The sequence below is a fragment of the Notechis scutatus genome, chromosome 6 (genome assembly GCF_049901735.1).
Source record: "Notechis scutatus isolate UNSWTSFEM ecotype Mainland chromosome 6, rNotScu1.2, whole genome shotgun sequence".
NCBI classification, from domain to species: Eukaryota; Metazoa; Chordata; class Lepidosauria; order Squamata; family Elapidae; genus Notechis; species Notechis scutatus.
In genome coordinates this window covers 43494074-43521997 of record NC_142014.1, presented here as the reverse complement: position 1 = coordinate 43521997, position 27924 = coordinate 43494074, and the positions used below count along the sequence as shown (strand labels likewise).

At 35.1% G+C, this 27924-nt stretch overlaps 1 protein-coding gene across 2 annotated transcripts; it reads right to left on the bottom strand.

Moving 5' to 3' along the window:
- Nucleotides 1-106: 106 nt before the first annotated feature.
- Nucleotides 107-22110, bottom strand: NTS (neurotensin). Of its 2 annotated transcripts, none has more exons than XM_026667652.2 (5): nucleotides 22037-22110; nucleotides 20076-20457; nucleotides 15302-15363; nucleotides 3483-3704; nucleotides 107-1594 (listed from the first exon to the last, which is right to left on the bottom strand). In XM_026667652.2, the coding sequence occupies exons 2-5, from the start codon at nucleotides 20146-20148 to the stop codon at nucleotides 1445-1447; spliced, it is 507 nt and encodes a 168-aa protein (XP_026523437.1). In that variant the 5' UTR covers nucleotides 20149-20457; nucleotides 22037-22110; the 3' UTR covers nucleotides 107-1444. The 2 variants fall into 2 exon arrangements, with proteins under 2 accessions (XP_026523437.1, XP_026523438.1); XM_026667653.2 differs by having other exon boundaries at nucleotides 1188-1591.
- Nucleotides 22111-27924: the final 5814 nt, after the last annotated feature.

Below are 27924 nucleotides of genomic sequence, written 5' to 3'. Positions count from 1 at the left end.
TGCACACTAAATTAGGGATTCATTTAAGCTGGTTCAGAACTCAAAATCTCTGGAACAAGTCCTACATGGGTAGTATAGGCCAGAAAGGAAAATCCATGCATTAGACTTTATGAATAAGGCATGCCACTTTTATAGTTTATATAACCAATCATAGGGTGTTTGGATACAGATGAAAAACAGAGAGGGAAATGTCACATTTAATAAAAGACATGACTTGGGTAATAGAATCAAAGGAATTTGGCTTCAGACTTTGCAACTGAACTGACACAACAACATTGTTAGCTGAGACTCATCTTGATGCATTTTTATAATAGGAACCCCAAAGAAAGAGCAAGAAGATTCCTCAATTGTTAGTGTATGTATGTGTATCTATATAATATATCTTTTTTCTATATAACAAACATTTGGGGTATTTTCTCCTCTTTTCAAATCTGCCTTATATTTTGATAACAGGGAATCACATTTCCAATTCAAATGTCAAATTCTTTATCTGTAATATGTCAAATGTCAAATTCTTTATCTACAAGCAATAAATACAAGCAGATAAAATTTAAAGAGTTTAAAAATGAAACAGAAATAATTGTCATGTTATGTTTGATGTTAGTTGTTACCTTGCTTTAACTGTTACAACAATATATTTGGTTAGAGTTAGGTGGTTTTTCGTACTAACTATAGGAAAAAAACCTGATGTTTAACCAATGTGCCACTAATATTCTCCAAACTTTATATTCCATTTTGAACATCTTAAATTCTTCCGTCTAACTATTGTCCAGTGGACATAAATGCATACAAGATATGATTTTAGCATTTAATATATTTAAGAATTATTCTCATCAACCTATATATATATGGAAGTCAGTGCCATTGAACAGAATGAACGTTTGTTACTCATGTTGATCAGTAAATATCTAATTTGTTAACTATTTAAATGTACCTAATTTACTCTGAACAATGTTCATTATCTGTTCCACCAGCTTATGCTGAAATGCAAGCAAATTAATTTGGATTGGATGTTATTAATTTATTAATTCTATATTATTTAATTGGAATACTCATTAATCATATTTTTAAATGTTTTAAGTAATCATCTGTTTGCTTATGAACACTATCACATAGCACATGATAAAATGGACACTTTTCTATGCTTTCATAGAACTATGCTTTGTAGAAACAGTATGCAGTATAAATAGCATTGCCAATTCTTTAATATTATCAATGGCATACAATACATAATGCTTAGAAACTAGATTTATTTGTAAATGTATTTGTCCAGTTAATTTTAAGTAGGAAAAACATCACAATCAACCAACAACAATAGCAAAAAATACACAATTATGTTATCATCTTGATTGCGTTCCATAATATATTTCCGCACATAAGATTTGAGTTGAAATAAGGGAGACATAAAGCATAGAACTACATGTACATTATTTTAAAGGCTGAGTCAGTAATATGAACTCCTCTTCAAGATGTATGGCCGTCGGGCTTTGTTAGCATGTAATTGTCGTTTCAGAATGTATGGAGTTTTTCTCTTCATCAGATCTTTATCTTGACTAGCATTCTCTGGATCATAAATATCTTGTTGGAGCAACTGCTGGTGATAAGGAGAGAATATGGAATCATTATTTCACCTGGAACAATTTTTCTGTGAGGAATATTGTCCAAGTTGTCCTGAATTCTGCTACTTAGCAGAAAAAAAGATGAATATAGCACAATTAATTAATTTCATTCATTGTATTCTAAAGGAGGAGAGAGAGAGAGAGAGAGAGAGAGAGAGAGAGAGAGAGAACCTGTTTTCTTAAAAAGTTGCTTTTTCATTCATTTGTGCCTCTGTACTTTTACTTTTTTGTTATTAATACTGAATATATGCTTTGGAATATGTTTTCAATTGTAACGAATAGCATATTGGCCCTAGAAAGGTAAGACAACATTTCCATACAAATAAAATACTTTGGCACATTCTTAATAGCAGATTTTCTGAAGCCTTGCTTCACAAATGGATAACTGTACTCTAGTGGTCTAAATAGGTCCTGAAACTTTAGGCTAAATTGAAGTCCTGTTAATTTGTCTTAATAATTTAGCAGTAAAAAAACTATGAATATGCTCTAAGAATAAAAATACCAAACTGTCTGTGCTTGCTAAAATGATAGATTTCACTAGTAACTTGCTAAGTATTGTAACTTGCCAAGTCATTATCCAAAAGAAAATAATTAACTACATGTACAGTATGAATCAAAAATTATAAGGGACTTCCGGTTTGCCAGGCTTCGGCGGCGGCGGGGTTTCGCGATCTTGCGCGATCCCTGTTGCGCTAGCCGTCTTGGTGCCTCCGATCCTGACGGGTCTGGAGGATAAGGCTGCCCCGTAGAGGCAGCCGAAGATAGGGGGGATCCGGACAGGGGTTTGGGGTTTTCGCAGACCCCCTCCCCACCCGGCATAACCCCCTTTTCTCAAGGCGGTGGAGCGGCGGTCAGTAATGGCCGCCACAAAGAAGCCGGCAGCTGGACAAGATTGTGCTGGAGGAAGAAGGAGAAAGTTTTGAAGCGAAAGTTTTTTGGCTGAACTGGGACTATAAGATGCATTTAATATCCTGAAAATCTTGATTTTTTTGAACGATACTTTGTTTCCAGAAGAGATTTATAAGCGGCGAGTGAAAGTGCTGAAAGAGAAAGTTTACTCTCCTTCCCTATGGAATTAACAAATGGATATTGAAAAGCCTGCTATTTTATAGAAGGTAAAAATTTAAAGGTTTTTGTTACAAGTGGGAAAGGAGAAGACAAAAGAAAAATTTATATTAAGATCTTGTTGGAGGAGATGCCTGGAAGATTTGGAGATTGGAAGTTAATTCCCCTTTCCAATTGATATTACCCCAGGAAGAAAAAGTGTGAAGGGAAGAACTTTGTGCTCTGTTTGGATTGTTTGATGACTTTGGGATTTTGGGGAATTGTTCTAAGCTTTGAATTGTCTTGGTTGCTTTAAGAAGAAGAAGAGGGGAAAAAAGAAGAAGAAGAAGAAAAGGTTTATAATGGCTTTATCTGTTGATGAACTGAGAAAGGAATATGGAAAAATAAAGAAAGAAGCAAGGACGCTTTGAGAGAAATTTTTCGCTTTTTAGAAATGGCGCTTGCTAATCAGCAAATACAACAATTGATGGAGGAGGAGGAGGAGGAGGAGGAGGAGGAGGAGGAGGAGGAGGAGGAGGAGGAGGAGGAGGAGGAGGAGGAGGAGGAAGAAGAAGAAGAAGAAGAAGAAGAAGAAGAAGAAGAAGAAGAAGAAGAAGAAGAAGAAGAAGAAGAAGAAGAAGAAGAAGAAGAAGAAGAAGAAGCCATCTTTAACGAATCTACAAAGTTGATTAAGAAAGGAAGGAGAAAGAGAGGAAGGAAAAAGGACATAAGACTTAAAAAAAACATCCAAGAAAGAAAAAATTATTGCAATACAAATAAGATAGTACAAAATAATAAGGTGCTAATTGTTAATATTACCTCCCACTGCTGAAAGTTTCTGGTGTGGCAGATTTTTTGAAGCTGATACAGTGTCAACATTGCTTCCAAAGTGATGCTCTCAGAAGTAGAAGCAAATTGTCTTCTCATCATAAAATCTTCTTCAGTGTCACCTGTTTCTTCTTCTGGATTGTTCACGTTGCTTATGAAGTCACAAATATTCCAAAGTATTAGTTTCCACTGGGGTGATTTTGCTTTGTTTATCTGGAAAAGGCAAGACCAAGTGTGTAAATTGTCTATCAGCAAAAGGATATTATAGAAGAATGGGAGGGAGGTGTAATTGAACTGCTATTATATATCAAATGACAACTTTGGTATAGAAATAAGACATTATAGGAAGAACCACATACATTCATTAAGAAGGAGGAAACTATTCTATTGTAAACCAAAAATGTGTGCAGATAAATGAGTCAGGTTACATTACATATATTTTTTGTAAGGCAGTTTGCCTTTGCTTACTCAGATTATTCGAGATTCCCTCTCTACTAGTATGGCAGTTGACAGTTCAAAAAACTCTTTATCTATATCTCTCTCTGTATGACACTATCCGGAATGTGCTGTTAACCTTTCATTGTGAAATTCCACTTAAAATGAAGGTTGCAGTTTGAATTACAGGGTTTGCTGTCCTTGCTTTAGAGACTCTAAAGGGAAAGAATGTCCTTATTGCTGTCATTCAGGTTGGAAATCAGAAATTATTGTTCCCGTGTAACAAAATTCTTCAACATTGGGTCCTCCAAATGTGCTGAATTCAGTTCTCCTGCTCTTCCTTGCTTCTTGAAAACATTTTCCCACTTTATTTCAGATATCCATTCAGATTCTGGATGAGCTTATTTGAAAGGCACATAATACTACCGGTACTACTGCTAATATTATGTTTATGCCTATGTCTATATTTTTAGCCACACCATTCTACTGCAGAATGAAGGCCTATGCATAGAAGGTTCTTCACTATAGCTGTAGTGTGGCACCTTAACTACTATACTACAATAGGTCTCATCTACCTACTTACCTACCTACCTACCTATCCATCCATCCATCCCCTTCTCAAACATTCTTCCATTTTTCTAGTGCCATCCTGGAATTAACAGTTTCCACACTGAAAAATGCTTTGGAAGATGTTCTTTTATGATATTTTCCCCTGGGATTTGAATGAAGCTTGAGAAAATAAGAAGCAAACCATCAATAAGAAGCAGGCTATTAGCTTACAGACACACCAGTCAACAATCATATAATGAAATAAACTCATTGAAGAACTCTATACACTGAAATTATCTTCTTTTTTAAAAAGAATTATCATCCATTCAAACTGAATGAAAACTGATTAAAACTGAACTAAAATGAAATACATTTCCTCAAACTCCAGAATTTGAGTAGGAATATAACTGAAACTATTGTTCAAGTCATCTGTAGTATATAAAAACTATACTCCATGATTCTAACAGTCATATCTAAGCTTCAATAGCTATGAATTCTGGCTTTCTGATGATGCAGTTAGAACCAAGTCCTATGCACAATTAATTAAATCTTCAAATTATTGATAATGAATAATGCTGTTACTCAGAAAAATGAATTAATTATGAAAGAAAACTAGCAGGTTTCTTCCCTCCCTAGCTAATATATTTTCATCCACACTATCCCCAGTACAAGGGGAGACTTCTCCACATGATAGAAAAAATAAACTCAGCCATATTTCTACTTAAGTATGGTTTGTTTGTTTGTTTGTTTTTATACAAAATGACCGTAGCTTTAAATAACTGGTATTCATACTATGTGATTAACAATAATACACTCTTGTCTTTCCAATCCTAGTAATAAACCATTCACAATGAATACACTTCAGTGAATCCAAAACTTAATTTTAGGTTAGAACTTTGTTTCTATTTTGAGTTGTTTCTTGGATTTGTCTGTTATTGCAGTACATAATTTAATCATGGTGTCAACTAGCCTGCTAGGCATGGACAAATTTGCATAACAATGTTTTGAAATGTCTTTCTTGATGATAGAAAATTGGCACAACATCACAAGAAAATTTGAATTATTTAATTTCAAAACAGGACATTAAATAATTAAATATTTCTGATGATCAAAATAAAAAACCCCTAGATACTTTTTTCATAATAAAATAGGATTGTTCTTGATACTATATAGGAAATATGCACTGATTGTGATTAATTTGAACATTTTAATTATTCAGCAGGTGTATTCTTGTCTATTGGCATGATAAACTACGTTCCAACACTTTATTGTGAAAAGGTGATGAGCCAGATTTTTTTTCTGGCACCAATATTGGCACCAAGAAGTTACATTAGTCATTTGTCTGCAAAAAAAAAGTTTCTAAGATAATTTCACTCTTTCTTAATTACATATCTCCCTCTTTTTTGGTCTTTCTCCTTGAACTCATGGTATGGTATATAATAAATGTTGCATTGGTTTAATTATAGTAATACATTATGTTTTATTTTGTCTTTTGCAGCTTGCAGATCATGAAAATAGAGCATGTGACTCTTCCCAGCCATTTTGTAAAGTTTATAATTTTACAAGCACCCAATATACAACTGAGAAAAGGTCTCGTATTAAAATGCAGTATTATTTCATTGGAATGTAACTCAGAGTCTTTAGGTAGAATTGACTAGCAAAATTTTATCTGCATACATCTAATCAGAGGTGGTATTCAGCAGGTTCTGACCAGTTTTGAGTAGTTCGAAGAACTGGCAAATACCACCTCTGACTGTAGATTTTACAGTATCCTTTCCCTGATGCCCACCAAGCTTAATATACTTAAAAATGATAAAGGCATGTATTTCAAGACATCAATAACGAGGCCTTAAAATTAAGCTCAACTACTGGACATTGAGCAGAAATCAGCAACCTTTTGAGAGGCAGAAACTATTGTGAGATTGTATGGAATATAGTAAAGGCCCTTGAAATTAAAAAATATTTAAATTATAAATATTATAATTAATTTATATTTAATTTATATTTACAAATTTTTTTAAAGGCAAATAAAAACATTTTAAAATAAAATAAATTTGAAATGGCTGAAATATCCTAATGTGCAATAATGGTGAATATCTGTAGCTCAGGTGTAAGATGAAGATGAAGGTTCGTTCTCCAAGCTGTGGGTTGATTTCTGAACATTTTGTTACCAGGCTACATAACATCTTCAGTGGAGTTTCCTAAATTCCATTGAAGATGTTACCTAGCCTGCTAATGAAAAGTTCAGAAACTAACCCACAAGCTCGGAAAACAAAACTTCACCCCCCATGGGTTAATTTTCCATTCAAAAACATAGAATAACAAATTTGGCTATTTTTGAAATATTGTTGTCATCTTTTAATTATAAACTGTAAGTTGACCCATTGCTGACTTTTCCTCTTGAAGCGTCCACCTTCAAGACACATCCAGCCAATTGTTCTATATTCTTTCTTGTTTCTCCCTTATATTCTGAATGAGTTACGGCAATTCTGCCTAGGGTCCTATTTCTTACTACATTATGAAGAGTTATCTTTCCAATATGCAAAATACATTTTAGTTCTCTATAGCAGTAAGCTTTTCAATAGATTTGCAAATTATTCTGTTTGTTGTCTTTTAGGTGCTGCTTTTTCCCATAGAAAGAATGAACAATTATAATCCAGGCATTATAATAATGACTGAAGTAATTTATAATGCTTGCAAATAATAAATGGGTAAGTTTAGACTGCATTTAATAGTATAATTCCTTTGCCATAACCAAACCTCAGAAGTGTGAGGTCATTGCAATGTATCATTAATTATCGCAAGAACTGCAGGAAATGGCTGAGTAAATGAACTTTTTAATATCTTCTATAAACAGCTCTCACCTCAGACTTAAGCTGAGTGATTCAGTTTTAGTTCCTATCACCACCATCACCATCTCTTTTCCCCTGAATCCAATGACACAATCAATTATTGAAAGGAAAGTTTCACAGCAATGTCCTCTGTATAGAGCCATTTGCATCAAAAAGCCATGATGCAAAAATGTTGGGAACTCAATCTCTTCAACTGCAGCTGTTGTGCTTAAGCAATGGCAATAGTACTTAGACTCCACAGTGCTTTACAGAACTCTCTGAGCAGTTTACAAATGTCAGCATATTGCCCTCAACAATCTGGGTCCTCATTTACTGACTTTGGAAGGATGGGAGGCTGAGTCAACCTCGAGTCAGTCAGGATCAGATTCCTGGCAGTGAGCAGAATTAGGTTACAATACTGCACCACAGCTCTTAAGGTGCTGTAATAGAGCACAGGGACCCAGATTCTTGCAAATCCTCAGTCACAGATGCTCACTCATCTCTGGCCAGTCACAGGGTTGTTTGTGAGGAGGGTGGATAGGAAAAAGAATCATTATATACAAAAAAGTCTGACAAAGTCTGGAACTCAGCATAGATCAATTTAGCAAGAATACTTTAAAACAGAACGAAGTCATAGGATACATTGAATTGTTCCATCTAAGTCAAGGTGCAATCACTTGTTATGCTTGTGGCAGTTTGTACCCTCTGCTATTTCCCCCATTTCCGCCACTTCACATGTTTCTGTGGATTTCTGTTTCTGTACTAAATGCCCTTTAAGCTGCTCTTGAAACTCAGTGGTTATTGCTTGTTGACTGAGACATATTGTCTACCAATTAATCTCTCATTAGAACTGCTGGAGAGGTCAGATTTTTTCTTTCTGTGATCTTAAAGGCAAGCCTGATTTTGCATGGTTTCCCTTGGCCATTACAACCTTACTCATCTTGCTTCATCTTTTTTCAATCTTCCCTTTCTTTTACAGAAGAGCTTTAGCAGATTCAGATAGCTACAGTGAAGAAGACTATGGGAAATTTCCAAAACCAAATTCTTTTTATGTTCCATATATTTATCGTTGCTTTATCATTACTATACAAATGCTGAAAGTTGCATAAATAAAACTAAGGTCTAAAAGTGGACTCTGCCCTATAAGGAGAGACTACATCAAATTATAATTTTAAATATGAGAGGAAGAGACAATGTTTGATTTCCAGTGACATTGTTAGGAATTAAAGTGAGACTTACCAGATTTCAAAGGTGAATAATGAAAGCCTTAAAATTAGGACAGTGGTGGGATTCAAATTTCTTAACAACCGGTTCTGTGGGTGTGGCCTAATTTGGGCTTGGTGGTCATGTGACTGGGTGGGTGTGGCTTACTGACTGGGCAAGGCTTGGTGGTCATGTGACTGGGTGGGCATGGTTTGTATGTAAATATTATAAATATTTATGTAAATATTGTTTTTTTTTATAAAAAAAGAGCAACTTTTACCCAAAAGCAGGCAAAGCAGGCAGGCAGATTGAATTACTCACAGAATCACAGATTCACTTAGAGATCTATCTATCTGCAATTGGCTACCTGAGTCTGCACTGAAAAGCTTCAGTCCTAAGGAAGGTTTGGCTCTGTTTTTAGATTAGCTAGAAAGCAAGAAATCCAAGAATCTCCTGCTTTCTAGCTAATCTAAATCTCCTGGCAGAGCAGAATAGCTGATGGTCGGGGGAAAAAAAGGAAAAATAGCAACTTACCAAACCAGGCAAGGAGTGAGTGGGCGGGGAGGGGAAAGGCCAGCCAGTGGAGTGATTTGCCAGTTCTCCAAACTGGGGACAATCGTGTGTGCAACTTCAGCTGTGCCATGCAAAGCAGCTGAGAAGGGAAAAGCAGGGAATAAAGGATAGCCTAGAGCCTGGGCAGGTGGGTGGGCCAAACACCGAACTGGTTCAGTGTCAGCTACTCTTCGCGGCTACAGGTTCTATAGAACCAGGCCGAACCGGTAGCATCCCACCCCTGAATCAGGACCCTTTTATTCCAAGCTTTTTGTAACTGCATAAGTTGACAACTGATTGAATCAAGATCACTTTCCTCTTTACTTAGAAGCTCTTCAGATAAAATGCTTCCGCATTGAATATCCAAATAATTTTTACACTCCAGTTTTCTCCAAACACATCTCTTTTTTCAAGTGAAGGATTCACAAATAATGCCCAAGGAAGTAGAGAGATAAAATGATCCAGTTACATTTTAATGAGGGTCAGCCAAAATACAAACAATACAGATATGATTAAAAGTTAAGCACACAGGTTCATATCACCCAAAGGCTGAGAGATATTATGTTTCACAAAGTCTTGTGGCAAACTGCTGAAACAATTTGTGCAGATATGAACTTTGATTCCTCTCCCCACTTTCATTTTCTTTGATTATTATGTATACAAAATGTTTAAGGTAAAGACAGAAACATAAGCTTAGTTGGTTACAATCCTCCATTCACTGCCATCCAACAGTTGGTTGCTTTCTAAAAGATCATCAAAACACCTTGGAATTTCTTTGTGGTGATAACCATCATGTTTAATAGTAAACATTTAATACTATAGTGGATTTTTAATAGGGTACAATTACTCACTTTTCACAGAAATTTTCCTATGAAAAGTGAGCAATTATACCCTATTTTAAAAACATCCACTATAGTATTAAATGTTTACTATTAAACATGATGGTTATCGCCACAAAGAAATTCCAAGGTGTTTGAGGTGTTTCAGTTTTTTCAACCTCAAACTCCTCCCTCTTAAATTAAAATGGCTTCTTTTTTATTAACCCGATTATCCTCCTATAAATCATATTTAATTTCTTACAATATATAATTGTTCCAGACTGAATTTTTAACTAGATTGAAATTTGTCTTGTTCCATGGTTTACTTGATACTTTTTTTTCTCTCTCACCATGTATCTGCCATGTTGTTGTTGTTTTCAGACAAAGGATAATAGAATTTGGCATTTTATGCTGTGCAGTTTCAGAAAACTGCAGTACTTGGTAGCTAACCCAAAAAATTCAATCTCCCTAAGGAAATATATATGCCAATGTAAAACAATTACTTCATAATGCCATTAACTGGGTTTGATATGCTAACAATCAATATTTTATCTGAATGAGAAAGAGTCTTCCCCATTAAGAACTTGGGCATGAGGAAAAATTTTCTCTTTTTTTTGAATAAACAAAATTTTACTTTTAAAATCTGGCACTGAAGAGACCATTGTGTTGGCCACTCTGCTGGGTTTCCTGTATGTTTTAGTTCAACAATATCTGGAAGACCACATGCTGAGCAACCATAGCAGTTAAAACTAACTTCAATGCAAGCAATAGGATAGAAGGCAGCAGATGTGTTTAATGGATGCAGTTCAAGCTGCATGATACACATAGCTCTCTATCTTCCACAAGAAGAGAACAGCTAGAGGAAAAGAACCTAGGGGAACAATTTAGAGGTAACTAAAGGTAAGTAACTCACTTTACTTAAAGTAGGACATATGTATCTAATAGGATTGTTTTCTTTGCCGTATCTCTTTCTATATTTCTCTTGGGCCACATAAATAGAAAGGAAAATACAGATAAACACAAACTCATATATCATCGGGTGGGATTCAGCCGGTTCGGGCCAGTTCAGGTGAACTTGATGTTAAATTTACATCTGGTTCACCAAACTGGTAGTTGAACTGACTGGTTGGCCCTGCCCACTCTGCCCTTCCCTCCCAGGAGTCTCCACATGGAACGTTTTGAAGTGCAGGGTCCACATGGAGACTGTGGGAGGGCAAAAAATGGCCCTCCTGGATGCTCTAGAAATTAGCCTGTTTCTGGCTTCCGGCGGGCCTCTGAGGCTGTTTTTGCCCTCACAGAGGCCCTAGGGAAGCCTCCAGACTCTGGAGAAGGCAAAAAATGGCCCTCCTGGAAATTCCAGAAGTCTGGAAACGGGCCTGTTCCAGTTTCCAGAGGGCCTCTGGAACCGGGGGGGGCATTTTTGCCCTCCCAGAGGCCTGAGGGAAGCCTCCAGACTCTGGGGAAGGCAAAAAATGCCCCTCTAAAAGTTCCAATTGCCCACCCAGCAACTAGCAGAGAACCGGTTGTTGGGATTTTTGAATCCTACCCCTATATATCATGCCTTGTATATTTCAGAACAGGTAGTCTTTGACTACAACAGTTCATTTAGTAACCATTCAGATTTACAACAGCTCTGCAGGCTACTTCTGCTGACTGCCAGCTGCCAGCAGTTTGGCAGTTGGAGTCCCACTGGCTCAAGGTTCACTCAGCCTTCCATTCTTCTGAGGTCGGTAAAATGAAAACTCAGATTATATGGGACAATATGCTGACTCTGTAAACCACTTAGAGAGGGCTGTAAAGCATTGTGAAGCAGTATATAAGTCTAAGTGCTATTGCTAATTGACCTCTTCATATTCCATCAACACACACACACACACACACACGTCTGTTTTGTACATGAAATTGAAATTTTCCATGTCAGTTTCATATAAACTATTGAACAATTACTTATTTTCAGAACATTTGTTTATTAATATTGATTTTTGGCAGATGGAGAAGTTGAACAAGTTTGGACAAAATGCAACTCCCCAAATCTTGCACATTCTATTTATTATATAAACATAAAAGTTGACTTGAAATTTAATATGTGAAATAAATGCTGCAGTTCCTATGTGTGTGTTTTATTGTACATAAAGGCTGTTTGATGGGATGTGTGCTCCACCTCATCAAAGCATGAAAGCAACATGCTTCCCTTTATAAAGCACCTCTTAAAGCAAATCACATAAATTTTCATTTTCAGATAGATTATTGCCTGCCTAGGCAAAATCTTCAGTGATTTGATCTGCGAGAAATCAGAGATTGATTGGAGAATCAATTTTCTCCAAGATCATAGCACTTGAAAATATTGCCTAAACAGAGAGCAAAAATGAAAAGTTCAGAGAACTGCAACCGAACTTTGGGCTATTCTCTACAACTGCAGTTCATTTTCTTCTCTTTTCTCCAATGAAGCCACTCTGCTCTGTTGTTTAGAATTGGGAGGGGAAGTGTCATTTGTGAAACAGCTTCAAAGTGTTGCTTTTCGGTGAATTCTCACTGAAGTGAAGAATCTATTTAAGTATTTGTTTAGTTCCTGTTTCTATGTATGTATGCACTACTGTGTGTGTATCATTCTTCCTATTGGAGACTCTGAAAATGTGCAGAGTTCAGATTTATGAGTTTATGTAGAATCCAGGAAACTATGCTTTCATTGAATTATTTATGTTCTTAATTTCAAAATATGCATTTCAACAATGTGAAATTTAAATCAATTCTGTACAGATGGATCACATATTACTTAAATACCCAATTTACCATGCACTCATTTACAAAATGGCGGAGCTCTCCAAAATAATGAGTAAGTGCCTGAGAACATAGATTGTGAAACCTTAAAAAAATCAGCCTGATCAACTTTTTTATCTTGAAAGACAAATTCTTGCTATCTTTTGGTGCTCTTTGTTGCCCTTCAAAACATGGTGTTTGTGTATTTTTATGGGTTTAAGGTTTTGCTGTTGTTGTTTCTTTGTTTGAAATTTTGTATAAATCTAACCACATATCACATTTGTTTTCTTAGCACTTTGTACTTATTTCTTATTTGAAAGAATGTTATTTCCTAATCTACAATATTGTGTTAATATGAAACTATGAAGATGGAGGGGGTAATTTGATTTTTAGTTGATGGTTTGCAACAAAACAACTTGATTGATTTATCAATTGCCCTGCCCATTATCTGGATTTCAGTATTATGGGCTTGAAACTGAGATTTTATTTCTTACTAATCCAGTGAATTTAGTGAATGCTTTATGTTTTCCAGAAAAAAAATCTTATTTTGTAATAAACTTAGAGAGAAAGAGATGGCATTTATTCAGTTCAGAATAAGAGGAGTAATAGTAGATTCTAGCATAACTAGTGCCATTACGGGATGCAGACTATGATATTACAGAAATATGCAATGAACTAGAAAGGTTATAAATAATGGTCATCTGAATTTTCAGCTTATCAACATTTACAGGAAATGCATCCTTTTTTTTTTCTTTTTTATTCCTGGAAAAATATAACCAGCTGCATAACAGAATTTCATGTTTATGCAATACATTTTTAACAGCAAAATATTGAAAATTTGCTTACATTCTCAAATCACAGATTAAAGTGTATTTAGATGATTTGGGAAATGGGGAATTATATGCCTGTCAAAGCATATGTAGTACATTTTGAATCTATGAGATCCTGAGATGATTTGATCAAATATGAGGGACATCAAAATTCTGTTGCACACACATGTATTGTGTTAACAGTATAACAGAGTTGGAAGAGGTTTTGGAGGTTGAACTCTCTTGCTCAAGCAGGAGACCCTGTACTGTTCCAGACAAATGGATGTCCAATCTCTTCTTTAAAATCTCCAGTGATGGAGCACCACTGGAGCACCACAACTTCTGGAGGCAACCCATTCCATTGATAATTGTTCTCATTGTCATGAAATTTCCCCTTAATTTTAGGTTAGATCTCTCCTTGGTTACAAGTTGACCCCATATTCTCTATGGCAGCCCCTGAAATATTAGAAGACTGCTATCTTGTTCCCCCTAGTCTTTCTCTTTGTTAGACTACACATACCCAGTTCCTGCAACCATTCATCATATGTTTTAGCCCTCCAGCCTCCCAATCATCTTTGTTGCTTTTCTCTGCATTTTTTTCTAGACTCTCAACATCTTTTTTGTATTGTGGTGATCAAAACTAGATGCTGTATTCCAAGTGTGGTCTTACCAAGCAGTATAAAGTGGTATTAATATTTCATGTGATCTTGATAATATCCCTCTGTTGATGCAGCCTAAAACTGCATTGGCTCTTTTGGCAGCTGTAGCACACTGTTAGTTGATACCTAAGTGGTTGTCTGTTAGATCCTCTCACAGTTTCTGCTGTTGAGCCAGGTACCACCTATTCTATACTTGTGCATTTGGTCTTTCTTGCCTAAGTGCCTTTTCTCACCACTGAATTGCATTTTGTTGGAAGAGGCCCTGTGTTCAAATCTGTTAGGATTCTATCTTCTAAAATTTTGGCTATTTCCCCCAGCTCAGTGTCATTTGTAAACATGATGAGTTCCTCTCCTATCCCCTCATCTAAATTGTTTATGAAGATGTTGAAGAGTACAGGTAGTCCTCACCTTATGACCACAATTGAGCCCAAAATTTATGTTGTTAAGTGAGACAGCGGTTAAGTGAATTTGCCCCACTTTCTTGCCACAGTTGTTAAGTGAATCATTGTTAAGTTAGCAACATGGTTGTTAAGTGAATTTAGTTTCCCCATTCTTGACAGAAGATTGCAAAAGGTGATTACATGACCCTGGGACACTGCAACCGTCATAAGTATGAGTCAGTTGGCAAGCATCCGAATTTTGATCACATGACAATGGGGATGCTACAATGGTCATCAGTGTGAAAAACAGTCATAATCATTTTTTCAGTGCCGTTGTAATTTTGAAAGGTTACTAAATGAACTGTTGTAAATCAAGGAATACCTGTACTGGGCCTAAGATAGAACCTTGGGGTACCCCACTTAATAACTCCTTGTAAGGGTTAGATTGTTCTCAATTGGTATTACAAGAAAAGCTAATGTTGCTATGTGCCTTGAGGTTAACATAGCTTTTATCAAGCAAAATCTGTCTAGAAATATAACCTCTGCCAATAACTTGACATTCTCCTATAATTGCCTGCTGGTGGGAATGTGTTAATGCTAGTTAAGTAATGTATCCATAATACAAAGAATAAAATATTATTTGGCACTGTCTCTTTACCCACACTTGTTCTTATTTATTGTATTTGATGTAAGGGCCTTTTTTTCTTATTTCTTATACTCAACATTTATGTGTAGTATTATTATACATTTAAATATATATGTTTGGTATGAGTATTCCTGAACCTAAAAGAGGGTGGAGGGGACAAAAAAGTGTTACCTTTGATGTATACATATTGGTCAATAAATCAGCTTCTAGGGCTTTCATTTCCTCTTCTGAATCTGCAAGATAAAGGGAAATATATGTTTATTGTTGCATTATAAACCACTAGTATTTGGATTTCACATATAGAATTTAGAAATATCCCTTAAAGAAAATTTAGGGTTAAGAACTGACTAAAATAAATGTTTGGCAAGTGTTCCTTTCTTTAATATATGCTTGTTAAATTATACCATTTCATTGGGAAAAAATTTTTAGTAATGAAAACAGCTTATTATTGGTCAACTGAAACATTTAAAGATCTGATCACCAATAGTGAAAGTAGTAGTATATGGAATTAGATTTGATTTCTAAATTAAGATATTTTTGCACTGACAGCATGTACTGTATATATTTAAAAGAAGCTCTTATTTTTTTTATAGATTGAATAATTGCAAACATCCTTTCAATGGAAGCCAATTAATCTTCTATGGGGAATATGTAAGCTACAGACATATTCATATAGTTTACATTACTATATTACTAACAAGGATACTGTATATATAGCATGAAAAGAGATTTAAAGTTTCAGTGAGTTTAACTGAAATTCCTGGTCATTTCCATGTTCAATGTTAGAAGGACTTGAAGAATGTCTTAATAAAAGAAAGATGATATGTTAAAAGGGAAACTGTTTTTATCTAATCATTACCATCATATCATCATCATCTAAACTCTATAGTTGCGTGTAATTGTGAGTGATGAAATAACAGTCCTAGGCAGATAGAAAATAAGTCCAATTGATATAAATAGCTGTACTCTTGTGATTTGTTGCTGCTGCTGCTGCTGTTCCATGTATTTCAATAGACCCAAGTCTTTAGTAACTTTAATTGGATGGGCTCCAACTAAAGTAATAAACTCTACATTCCTAATTGAAAAATAGCAAATGGTACTAGCTCATAAATGTATACAATATAACTAATATATTACTTTTGTCTTGCTTCTCAAGTTTACATCCTCACTACAGTACTGCAAAGTAAAACAATGTTATAAAATAGGGTCACTCTGTCTCATGGAAACCAGTAGTAAAATATATCTCTTTTTTTAAAAAAAAAAAAAATCAATGCACTTTATATGCCCTATAGTACAAATGGTTCACAAAAAGCATAAAACATTATATTTTATTAAAAAATAAAATGTTGGCAAGATAGTAGGGAACCAAAAAAATAAAAGAAATAAATCAAGAGGTACCAGTAGGTGATGTCATTTTAAAAAGCATCTATAAGACCGGAAGATGAATGAGAAATAATATGCATTGTGTGTCTATTTTTCAGGGCTATGCAGTGTTCCAAATTTGCAAAAAGAAACTATGATATGGAACATATGAGCATGCACATACTGAACCAATAGGCACTGTCTTAAATCAAGTCCATCACCCTTCCTCCAAGGACCATGCATGAGCCCAGAAAAAATCAGACTCTTAGGAGTCACCAACAGGTGTAATGTGTTGTCCATGCATGCTCTGAAACAAATTTTCCCCTTTGAATCCAAATTACTGTATAGTCCTTATAGTAAAACACATCCTTCAAATGCTAATGACAAAGAATTCAGAACATATGAGCTCAGGAAATAGGACATGGGGATTAGAGAAAGTTATCTGGACAGGATTCAGAAATGATATTATGGAAATATATCTCATCAGAGTGAAGTTAAAATTACATGCATAACAGTAATACTACTGAGAAAAAGCTAAACATTTTCATCAGACTGTTTTACAGTTCGTTCACTGACTAATTCTTATAATAAATGTCATCAAAATCAGGGCTTCTCAGAAGCTCAGTGAGATCTTTGCTCCTCAGATATTCAGGGATCACAGAAAAGTTGTTAGCACTATTATTTCAATTAATTTTCCTTTAACATTTTATTGATATTCTCTTAATTTGAATCAATAAATTTTGAAGGAATTTGTGCCTGAATTGTCTCCATTATGATCCAACTCAAGGAATCATAATATTCTGTAATATGTCTCATTGATTTATACTAATATTTTTTTTGTCCCAATTTACAAACAAAAAGAAAAAATGAAATGTTTTTCCAATGAAGAACATAGCTCCTTTTATCATAATTGTGGTCATGTACTTATATTTTTATATGACTACATTAATCCTCAGGTTTGTAATTAGAACAGATTAAAATAAAGCATAGAAATGAAAAAAGCTAAAATAGGTACATTGCCCTCAACAAACATAGGCATTATTTGTCTATCAAAACAAAGATTAAGTACTATTACTTTGCTTATCAATTTAGACTGTTATGATGCCCGAATATTTGAAACTGCACAGGAGTTTAGTAATGAGTTACAGCTAAATTTAAATTTTAAAGTAGAATTATTTATTATATTAGATTGGAATAAATCAATCTGCAGGAAAAAAATTATATTTAATTCTAAAATATGCTCTAGAAACAAAATTTAGCAAGAATCACTTAGTACAAATATATACATCTGAAGTCTGACTGATTTATAAAATATTTAATAGATTCATTACATTAAATTATGATTTTCATTCTTAAGATGACCAAATAAGCAAAAATGAGGGTATATGGCATAAACATATGAATCTCAAGAGTATTGTGTAAACTTATTTATAGATTTTATATTGCACTTGGAAAAGTTTAGATTTTAATCTATGATTTTACTTTGAATGATTTGTGAAACAAATTATAAAGAAAACTATATTTTTTTAATATTTACCCATGTATTATCCTGGTCAACTTCTCAGCTTTCTTGCCTTCTCATCTTTCCTACTACTATTGACTTCTTATGATTTATCACTTGTTTGTATCTTATGATTATGGTTGTATCTTATGATTTACAATCAAAAACTTATCACTTTGTTTTTTGCATGTACACTGAGAGCTTATGCATCAGACACAAATTTCTTGTGTGTGCAGTCACACTTGGCCAATAAAGAATTCTATTCTATTCTATTCTATTCTATTCTATTCTATTCTATTCTATTCTATTCTATTCTATTCTATTCTATTCTATTCTATCCTATCCTATCCTATCCTATCCTATCCTATCCTATCCTATTCCCTTGATGCATGTATGTGAAAGTATATGCTTGCTGGGAAGGTATGGATACATGTTACAGACTACTAGAAGTACATATTTTTTATTATACCATGTTTGTATAAATAAAAAATAATTTATTTAAAAGCAAATGCACAGTCCAATAATTATTGGTATATAAAGAAAACTTTAAGGAGAAATTAGCTTAGTTATATTGCAATAAATATTTGCCCATATATCATTATGTAAAAATATCTCCTACTTTAATGAAACCTAAAGTTCAACCTTTTTGATTTTTAACACTCTCCTTGATGGATTTCAAGATTCTGCAATAAATATATGGAAAAGTTGCAATTTGGGGCCAGGTGGGTTTTTTGTTTTTTGTTTTAAAACATCCCTACTTTTTAAAAAAGTCTTTGCAGTTGTATTGTATTTGTTATCATGATTATCTCTGTATATATCACTGTCATAACTATTTTCTTAGTGGGAAATTCAAAAAATATATGATTTTCCCTAAACATTGCACAAAATTGTATGCATTTTTAAACCTGAAAATATGAAGACTGATTGCCTTGGCACAAGTCTTGTTCCTTTGTATCAAGATTCCAGATCTATAGTAGGTTTTGTATTATACACATGGGGGCAATATTCACCCCATCTCTTTCCCCTGCTAATTTATTATTGGTATGAATGGCAGACCTTTGAGTTTTGATTTACAACAATATTAACCCTACAAACCTCAATCTAGACACTTGTGACATTTCATTCATCTTGTCATGATATAGATGTGTAATGAACCTTGCAGACACACATCTCCCAAGATCTGGATTATGTTTATCAGTCTTCTGCCATGCAATGCATTTCATATTTGCTGGGCTACAACTCACAGAATGCTACAATCTGTAGGTCCAACATGCTAGGAAAAACTGATCCATGAGAATCTATGATGAACTGTGAGCCTCTATTCCACAGATTCCAGCTGAAAAAATCAAAGATAGGAGTAGGAAACTGTAACCCCTTATAGCTAGACCAGTCCATGCAGTCCACAGTCATAAATGCTAATGCTACTTTTATTATAAAATAACAGGAACAGAATAATGCAAGTCTGGATGTCTTAATGCCCCCTTTATCTTGTAGAGAACTGAGGAGGGTCAAGTCTGAGATACTTAAATTTCTGCCTCTTTTTATTTGATGGTTGTTTTTGTTGCAGCTCTTCCTCCTGCTCAAGATTGTTTCTACAGTCCATTACAGAATCCAAAACCCTGGAGTCTGGAAGCATGGAATTTCCTCTTCCCTGTACTAACTTACAGGTGCATTTCAATAAGCCTGTAAACATGGTCCCTGTCCCAGCATGATTCTCCTCAAAGAACCTCTTCAGAAAGAGAGTATGTAGCTGGTTAGATATAATTAACCCATTTTTTTTTTGGGGGGGGGTGTCAAACTGATAAATGAACCGATTAAAAACACTTTTCAGAAACTTGAATTTGTCCCTCACATTTTAATCCAGCAGATTCTCTCTCAAAGCAATTATCCTAAAAAAACTATTTTATATTTGAAGCTAACTTTTTTGAAGGTGACCAGGCATTAGCCTCCCTGCATTGGACAACACAAACTCCTCCCATAGTAGCAGCACCGCCGGATTAGCCCAAATCCTTCTCCCAATCGGAAGGGAAGCCGTGCCAGAGCCAGAGAGAGAGAGAGAGAGAGAGCGCACTCGGAGCTTACCTGTGGCCAGGCTCCAGGAAGAGGACGCCAGCAGCAGCGCGCACACCAACTGCATCTTCACCATTCTTGCCATCCACTCTCTCCCTTTTCCCTCTATAAAGTGAAGTCCATATACAAAGGGGCAAGCTATCTGGGTGAGAGAGAGAGAGTCGCGCAGACAAAAAAAAGAGCTGCTGCCTTGGGCTGATTTTTAAAGAACTGGACCCTAAAGGGAGCTCCGGATGTCCCCTAAGTATATAAGCAAGCAGGGAGGGGTGATGTCACGAACGCGCAGCAGCCGCTCTCTTTTCGCCAAGCGTCCGCCCGCCTGCTCCGTCCCCTCCTCTTCTTCAGAGCGAAACTGACGCGATTCCCCCATTAGTTGCGCTGCGCTTCACACTTCCTGAAGCAGAAAGAAAGAGGTCTGTTTGAAGCAGACAGCGCAAAAAGGACACTCTTACCAGTTGCGCCCAATTTTAAAACCAAGTCTCCAAATGGGAATTCGGGATTTGTGATTATTCCCCCCTCCACCTGCCTGCAGCCATATAGCAGGCAGTGTAGCTTGGTGATGGAAGTTGCAGCCCAGCACAATTGACGGATGTGTGGCTGGAAAAGGGCTAGTTAGTATAAAGAATCTAATGAGAGTGAGTTAAATGTCACCTTTGTATTTGTGTGCCCATCACAGGTCACCTGTATAAATCACTTAGCTTTTTCTATGATTCATGTAAATCAGGAAAAGAATTTAACAAAAACTTGAGAAATATAGTATTTGTTTAACTAAAATAAATATTTTGCAATATATTCTTATGTCACCCTTTCTTTACTTATTTCAACCTATGCAAGAGACCAAATCAAAATGGCATTTAGAAGAAATGTTGGGACTGCATTGTTAAGAATTCATAGCCAGAGACTATGAGGTTCCTATACATTTGGAAACTATCAGATTAGGGAAGATAAACTTGGCATGCTGAAAATGAGCTTCCTCCTCCTCCTCCTCCTCCTCCTTTTTCTCCCTAGATACCCAGAAGTATTTTGCTGATTCCTACTTATAGATATAACTTATTTTTATTTTCCAAGACTATATTCCAGTAAACATTGACAAAAATCATCCACAAAACACAGGATTTAATAATTCAGATTATTGGTGGAAAGATAGCTCAAGCTCAAATGTGTAACTTTGAAGATGCAACTCCACATCCTGGATGTGTCATACTGATGCTCTAAAGTGAAAGATGCTGGATGAGTTCGGCTCATACTCTGTTTTCTGAACAGAAATTGATCTTCCTCTTCATGCTGTTTAGATTCTTTGCTAATAATTTCATTGTTTTAAATCAGTTTTTAATTGTTTATACTTGATTTTAGATTGGAACTATGCTTGGATATTTGATAGGTTAAAAAGCTAGATATAAATAGTTGATTAATTAAATAATAATTAGTTTGAAGAGAGAAGCACACTTTACTTACAATAATATATATTCATTATTTAAAACACTTTTAGGTCTTCCTTTGAATATAAATTTGCCATACATGGCAATACTGAGCAATCACACTTAAAATAGAATCAGTAGTTTTCTCTCAGAAATGGCATAACCATTGAAAGTTGAATGTTTTTTGTGTCCTAAAATGTAGAACCATATAAATCGGTTTTAAGAACTGTATTTGATGGAGAGATAATGTATGCTGTTCCATTTTAAATATAAACCCTATATATGTCTTTGTATGGCATTTAATGGAATAGTCCTTCAGGCAAGGACTGAAATTTCTGTATGCTTTTAATAAGATTTAAATTTTGGTCTACAAAACAGGCAATAAAGAACTATATATGTGTTCCTCATCGTGAAGTAAGTAGAAATTACATAAGAGCCAAATAGCTTCATTAAAAAAAGAATTTAATGAATAGTTTATTAATATTTGATAGCCTGCAATGGTAATTAAGCATACCCTTGGTAGACAGATACTGTAATAAAGAAGTGTTTCCTTACTTTATAAATAAAGTTCCTTCATTTTCTATTTTTCTTCCATTAGGGGGCAGAATGGAAATAGTTTGCTGTTGAACCTACATGGGAAACAAAAAGCAGTGACTTTGGTTTATGATAATTTTATTCTGTAACACGTACTGATGAAAAGTTTTTGATTTCTATTTCTATATTTCTGATAGTCTACAAGTTTTTAAATTCCATGTAACATTCAAATATAATTGATACATGAGAAACATTCATGATTTAAATTTCAGGAAAAACATGACCAGAAAATATGATTTATTAAGATTAAACAGAATGATACTTTGTAATAGAATTTTCCTACCTCCCCACCTCAAAGAATCTGGAGATAGAACAGAGATTAAAGGTTCTTGAACTCAGTGGACGTAATCTCTGAATAGATTTGTAAGGATGGATTGTGTTGTAAAGGTATTATAGAGAATCACATTATGAAAGAGATTATCTTCAAGAAGATCCGGCTAATTTTAAAGCAGGAAAAGAACCTGATTATCCTTTGAAGATAATACTATTTCTACAAAAGGCATAAAGAAAAAGGAGGGAGTGATACAGGACATCAAAACCAGTACAGATAACGTCTGTTGGAATAGGGCTTGCAATTTATCTTCTGGGAGCAGCAAGAAGCCTTCAGTGATACTATATTGCCGAAAGGGATGGGGCCAAACCTGGCAAATGTTCCTTTAATTTTGAATCTGGGATTAAAGGTAGGAATGGCAGCATGGAAGCCTTGTGTTCTCATTACCATACTTAAAACAGCTATGGACCACAATGCCCTGTACAAAATATGGTATTCTGATAGGAATAAAGACAAACGTGTCCCAGGATAATGTTGCAGGATCCAATCTGGGTTGGTCATCTGGACCAGAAGTTTAGTCTTTCAAGCTTTTAGACTCGTGCTGGAGCCCCGTCCTCAGGGACCTTCTCTCTACCAGAATGTTTTGTTGGCATACTCTTGAGAATGTTTCAGAGGTGCAGTTGTGGTGCTGGGAAAAGTCATCTCTTGAGCCACAGGTTGCCATTCTGTGGTCTATTTAGTTTTTTCTTTAAAGACGTGGGATGGCATCTGCATGTTCACATGAAAATGATCACATGCTTAGAATGTTGCATGAATGTGAGCAGGCCAATGAGGAAAAAAAGATAAGATTGCACCCATTAGGGAAGGCTTGTGGTAGCACCCATCAATGATCTATATACTTCCTGTTCTTGTTCTTGTCAAATAAAAAAGATAAGATGATTGCTGCATAAAAGCCTCATTGAGAAATTATACTGCTCTGATGATACATTAAAGAGATAACAAGGGCTAAAAGTGCCCTTATTTGGGAGAAGAATAGCTAACAATCAAATGTAATTACAAGAAATGGTGTCATACCAATCTGTAACTACTTATTGCTGCAGCTTTCATGAAGTTTTCATGAGCAGCTCCAAGTAAAAGGCACTGAAATAGTTGTGAATGGTGACCAAGAACTAAGTGACTATAAAAGGGCCTCCTGACTCAGAAAAAGGTAAAAACGAAATTCACACAAGATGGAGCTGTATAAAAGCCCTATGTCTCTAATTACAGCTACCTGAGATTATGTATTGGTTCAGCATGATAGTTATTCATGACTTTTCCTGAACAAAAAATGGAAAATACTTATTTCACTTGGTTTCTGAACCCACAACCACTCAGTCAAGCTGGGATTGATCCTGGGTCCATTGCTTCCCATCTGGAATCTAACATTTTCCATGCATCAACACATAGGCTGACCCACATCTCCCAGCTAGTCTAGAGTCAAATGCAAAACTGAATATTATTCACATATAGATGACACCTGAGTCCATACCAAAAATATTCTCCTCCAGAGGCTTCCTGTAGATTTTATGAAGGATGAGTCCTGTGCTTCTTTGTAATGAAATCTCTCTGCTGCCAACTGGAGTTATCCATGAAGAGGAAAACTACAATAGCCCTAAATCTCCAAAGATGTTCTAAACGGTAGTTATTGAATGTAGTTGAAATGTTGAGGGTAGTTGACAGATCAAGCAAGAAGGTCACACCAGTCCTGTCCCAGGCCCACCACAGCTCATCTGTAAGAACAATACCACTTCGGATTCATAACCAGGTCTGAAACAAGATTGAATATAGTCTAAATCATCTCTAGTGTGTTCTACAACTACCGGATCACTACCTTCTCAACAATCTTCCTTCAAAGTAGGTCAACATGGAACTATAATAGGTGGTTCAAGTGATGGGACTTTATGGAAGCATGTACCATTGCCTGTTTTAAGGCTGGAGGCACCATCCCCTATCCCAAGGATACATTCACCACCATTCTGATCCATCTTCTTGCTGAATTTCCACTAGATGCTAAGAGCAAGAATCCAATTCACAGGTGATAAAATTAATATCATTAAGAAAGTTGCTGTATTACTGTACAAGAATGACCTTGGGAAACAGGGTGAAAAGCCACAAAGAGTCAAGAGAACAGTCAGACATGAGGCAGCTCAGCTTGCAAAGGGAATATGAACATTGTAAACATATAAGAAGGGACCCTCCCTAAGTTTCTTGGGCTGTAAAGGTGACAGGGGAGGAGACATTCAAATTAATGTAGCCTTATAATAAAGTAGCTCATCAGTCATGCTTCCTGTCTGGACTACCTCATAAGGCTGACAGCAGTCTAGTTCCTCAGGATCAACAAGCTGAAAGTCATCCCATATAATCTCAAAATGTGTAGTCTCTCTGGCATCCAGTTCTGACTAAATGAATGATTTGATTCTCCAAATGCCAAATATACTTCTTATAGAACAAATTCTCTTCTGGTTCATCCCTACCTAAAAGAGTACTTTGAAAAGAAGCACCAAGCAGCAATTCACAAATGTAATAAAAACAGAAAAATATTGCTGTTTTGATGCTCTTGCTGCCACTGAGTTCCTGCTTGAGTTAGATATGATTTACTTATTATTTTTTGCCAGGATTGCTCTTTTTTCTGCTTCCATAGCTCTTCAGTAAACAAGGATCTTCCCTGAATCATGCTATTTTAGTAAGAGATTGTATTCCAGTGACAGACTAAAGCCTTGGTAGAGGTGCCCATCAGGACCTAGAGTATCAAATTGAGCCATTAGATTTCTTGGGCACATTGACTAAATAGACCCTCCTCCCCCTAAAGGCTATTGTGACTGCAAAGATCCATAGCAACCAGAGAGTAATCTGAATGTTGGAAGCATAGATATTAATTCCCACCACCCCGAGATAACATTTCATCTGTTCTGAGACAAAATCCAGATTCTTTCATCTTTGCCAAGTAAAGTTTTTTGTTTTTGTTTTTTGTTTTGCTTGAGCTACCTATAATATTCATTTGACTGGGTGTCATGTGATATTTTCAGAATTGACAGAATGAATCCTTTACTTTTCAAAGAATCATGTGCCACTGTAAGCATGTTAGATATTTTTAAAATTAAAGGAAGGTGGAAGTTCTGAAGTGTGAGACATGTTTATTTAAGAATTAAATCAGAATGAACTACAGAATTTATTTCAATAAAATAAACCAAACAAGGAATATTGTGGTAATTTGGTTAGATGGTTAGTTTGTGAATCATTTTGTTATTTTTTTTACACAAAACATAAGATCTTATTTATAGCACACTAGTGATATTATGGATGGAAATATGTGTATCAAAGGATGTAACTGACAGTGACATTTTTCATATCTTGTGATAATATAACTTACGTAGTTATAATTATAGAAGCTTTTTTCCCTCTGCTCTGATACATGTTAGGGCATTCACAGTTGAAATTTAGTCAAAATACAAATATGCAACTTTCTTCAGTCCAAATAATATTACATTATGTTCCATTCCATCCTGTATTCTGGCATAGAGAACCTGAGATTTATTAGAGTTATAACCACTTTTCCTCCAGAACTTCAAGACAACCTAACAAAACATTCCCTTCCCATATTCTCCTGTTGTAGGATGGGTTGTGAGATAATAATCCAAATCTACAGAGTCAGTTTAATAAAGGACTTCAATGGGACTCTTAAAAGATCAATGCAAATTAATACATTTAACACAAAATCAAGGCAATCAGTATGCTGCCTTGCAATGCTTCTGTTCATTTCCAATTTTACTGTTTCCACAGAAAACTCTATACATTAATGTTGAAATGGGATTAGTTATTTTTTTCTGAAATATAAAATGGAATGATTTGCAACATCTAAGGATACTTTATCTGAAAGCTGACCCAATTGTTTAAAAATGCCCACTGTAAATTTTTGGAGAATAGGGTTGTAGAGGAAAAAATAAATGATTAACAGTACAAGTCCAAACAGCAAATAAGCACCACTGAAAGAATGAATGTATTTCCAAGTAAACACACTAAAGAATAAAAATGAATCATCTTTGTGAAGTTGTATATGGAGGAAAGCCAAGTCTTGGAACTATTTCTACACCCATTACTGATTCAATGTCATTTGAATAAAAACAGAGCAACCTGAAAAAACAAATGTATGGCACAACCCTTAAATACAAGCAACAGTCCTGGAATCAAGTACCTGTGCACCTCACAGTTATTTAGTAGAAAGTATGAAATATATGAAATTAAGATTGGCAGCCTTACTAGGGTCCAAAATACCCGGTAGAGATGATGAAATTGGAGCAGCCAAGGTATCTTTGCCTGGGGATCCAAAATACCTGGCACTGCCTACAATGAGTAAGATTTGCTTTGGCAGGACAGTTTGAAGATCAGAGTATTAATTTCATGGGTTAATTTTTCAAACTTCATACAAATCCCAAGTGAATCATCCAGTAATTGATAATACTTGTTTATAAGTTGCTGAAAATCAAGGCTTGTTCGTTCAGTAATGTTTTTACAAAATTGTGATTTATTATTTCATTACTTGCAGTCAGGAAGAGTGATTAGTCATAGAATCCACATGTCATTTCTTGAACATTTTTGATTAGATCTATTAACTGTAGTTTTTAGCATGTACAATGTAATACTATGCTCATTTAGAAGCATGGCCCACTAGGTTCATTGAGACTTAGGTCTAGATAAGTATGTATAGAGTATTTGCCTTAAAATAAGATAATTATATTTAACTAAAATGGATCAGTATTATTGAACTTCTTGAATTGTACCCTGATTGAAAGAGCCTATCTCAACCAGACAAATAATGGATCCTTCAAATACTGATTACTGTATTACATAATACCAGATAAAGCTAAGAATCATTCCAGCTTGTTTAAAACATAGGTTAGATGGATCATTCATTCCCATCTGTGAGCACAGCTCATTACTGTTCGCTTGCAAGGTAGTTTATGAAATACCCATTTTTCTACAGATTTCACAAAAGAAATGATGGATAGACATATCAAAAATATATGTATGCTTTAATAGAAAATTATAGAAAACATTATAAACAGTAACCATTACAAAACTAAATCTTTCTCTTTTAATTCAAGATATACTTTTCATAAAAAAGATGTGTGCATAGGTTAAAACATGACATTTTTGCTGGTTATAGTAAAATAAGTAAAATAATTACTATGAAGCTGTAGAGCACAGAGCCAAGTCCACAATAGCATCCTTGTATCATCTTTGCAAAACCAACTGGTCTTCAGGCAAGGATTTCATTTTTATTCACCCAAACTTTAGATCTTTCATACAAACAAAACACACTAAATTGTACTCTTGCTAAGATTTAATTCCCAGTTAATTTTGTTTCTTCACAGAATGACTTTGATTGATTCAGTGAATATAAAATCAGTTAAATCAAAGTTATAGATGGGACAAGAGAAAGAGATAAATAAAAATTGTCTTAAAATGGATCTTTCATATCCCTTGCCCCATTGCATGCTTCATTACAACTAGTAATGGACTATATTGGGGAATATTCATA

Coding starts and splice junctions, on each gene's coding strand:
- NTS (XM_026667652.2), bottom strand. CDS start 20,148: ATGGCAAGAATGGTGAAGATGCAGTTGGTGTGCGCGCTGCTGCTGGCG. Junction 15,364..20,075: donor TTCCTGGAGCCTGGCCACAG/GTAAGCTCCGAG, acceptor TTTATCTTGCAG/ATTCAGAAGAGGAAATGAAA. Junction 1,595..3,482: donor GAAACTTTCAGCAGTGGGAG/GTAATATTAACA, acceptor CCTTATCACCAG/CAGTTGCTCCAACAAGATAT.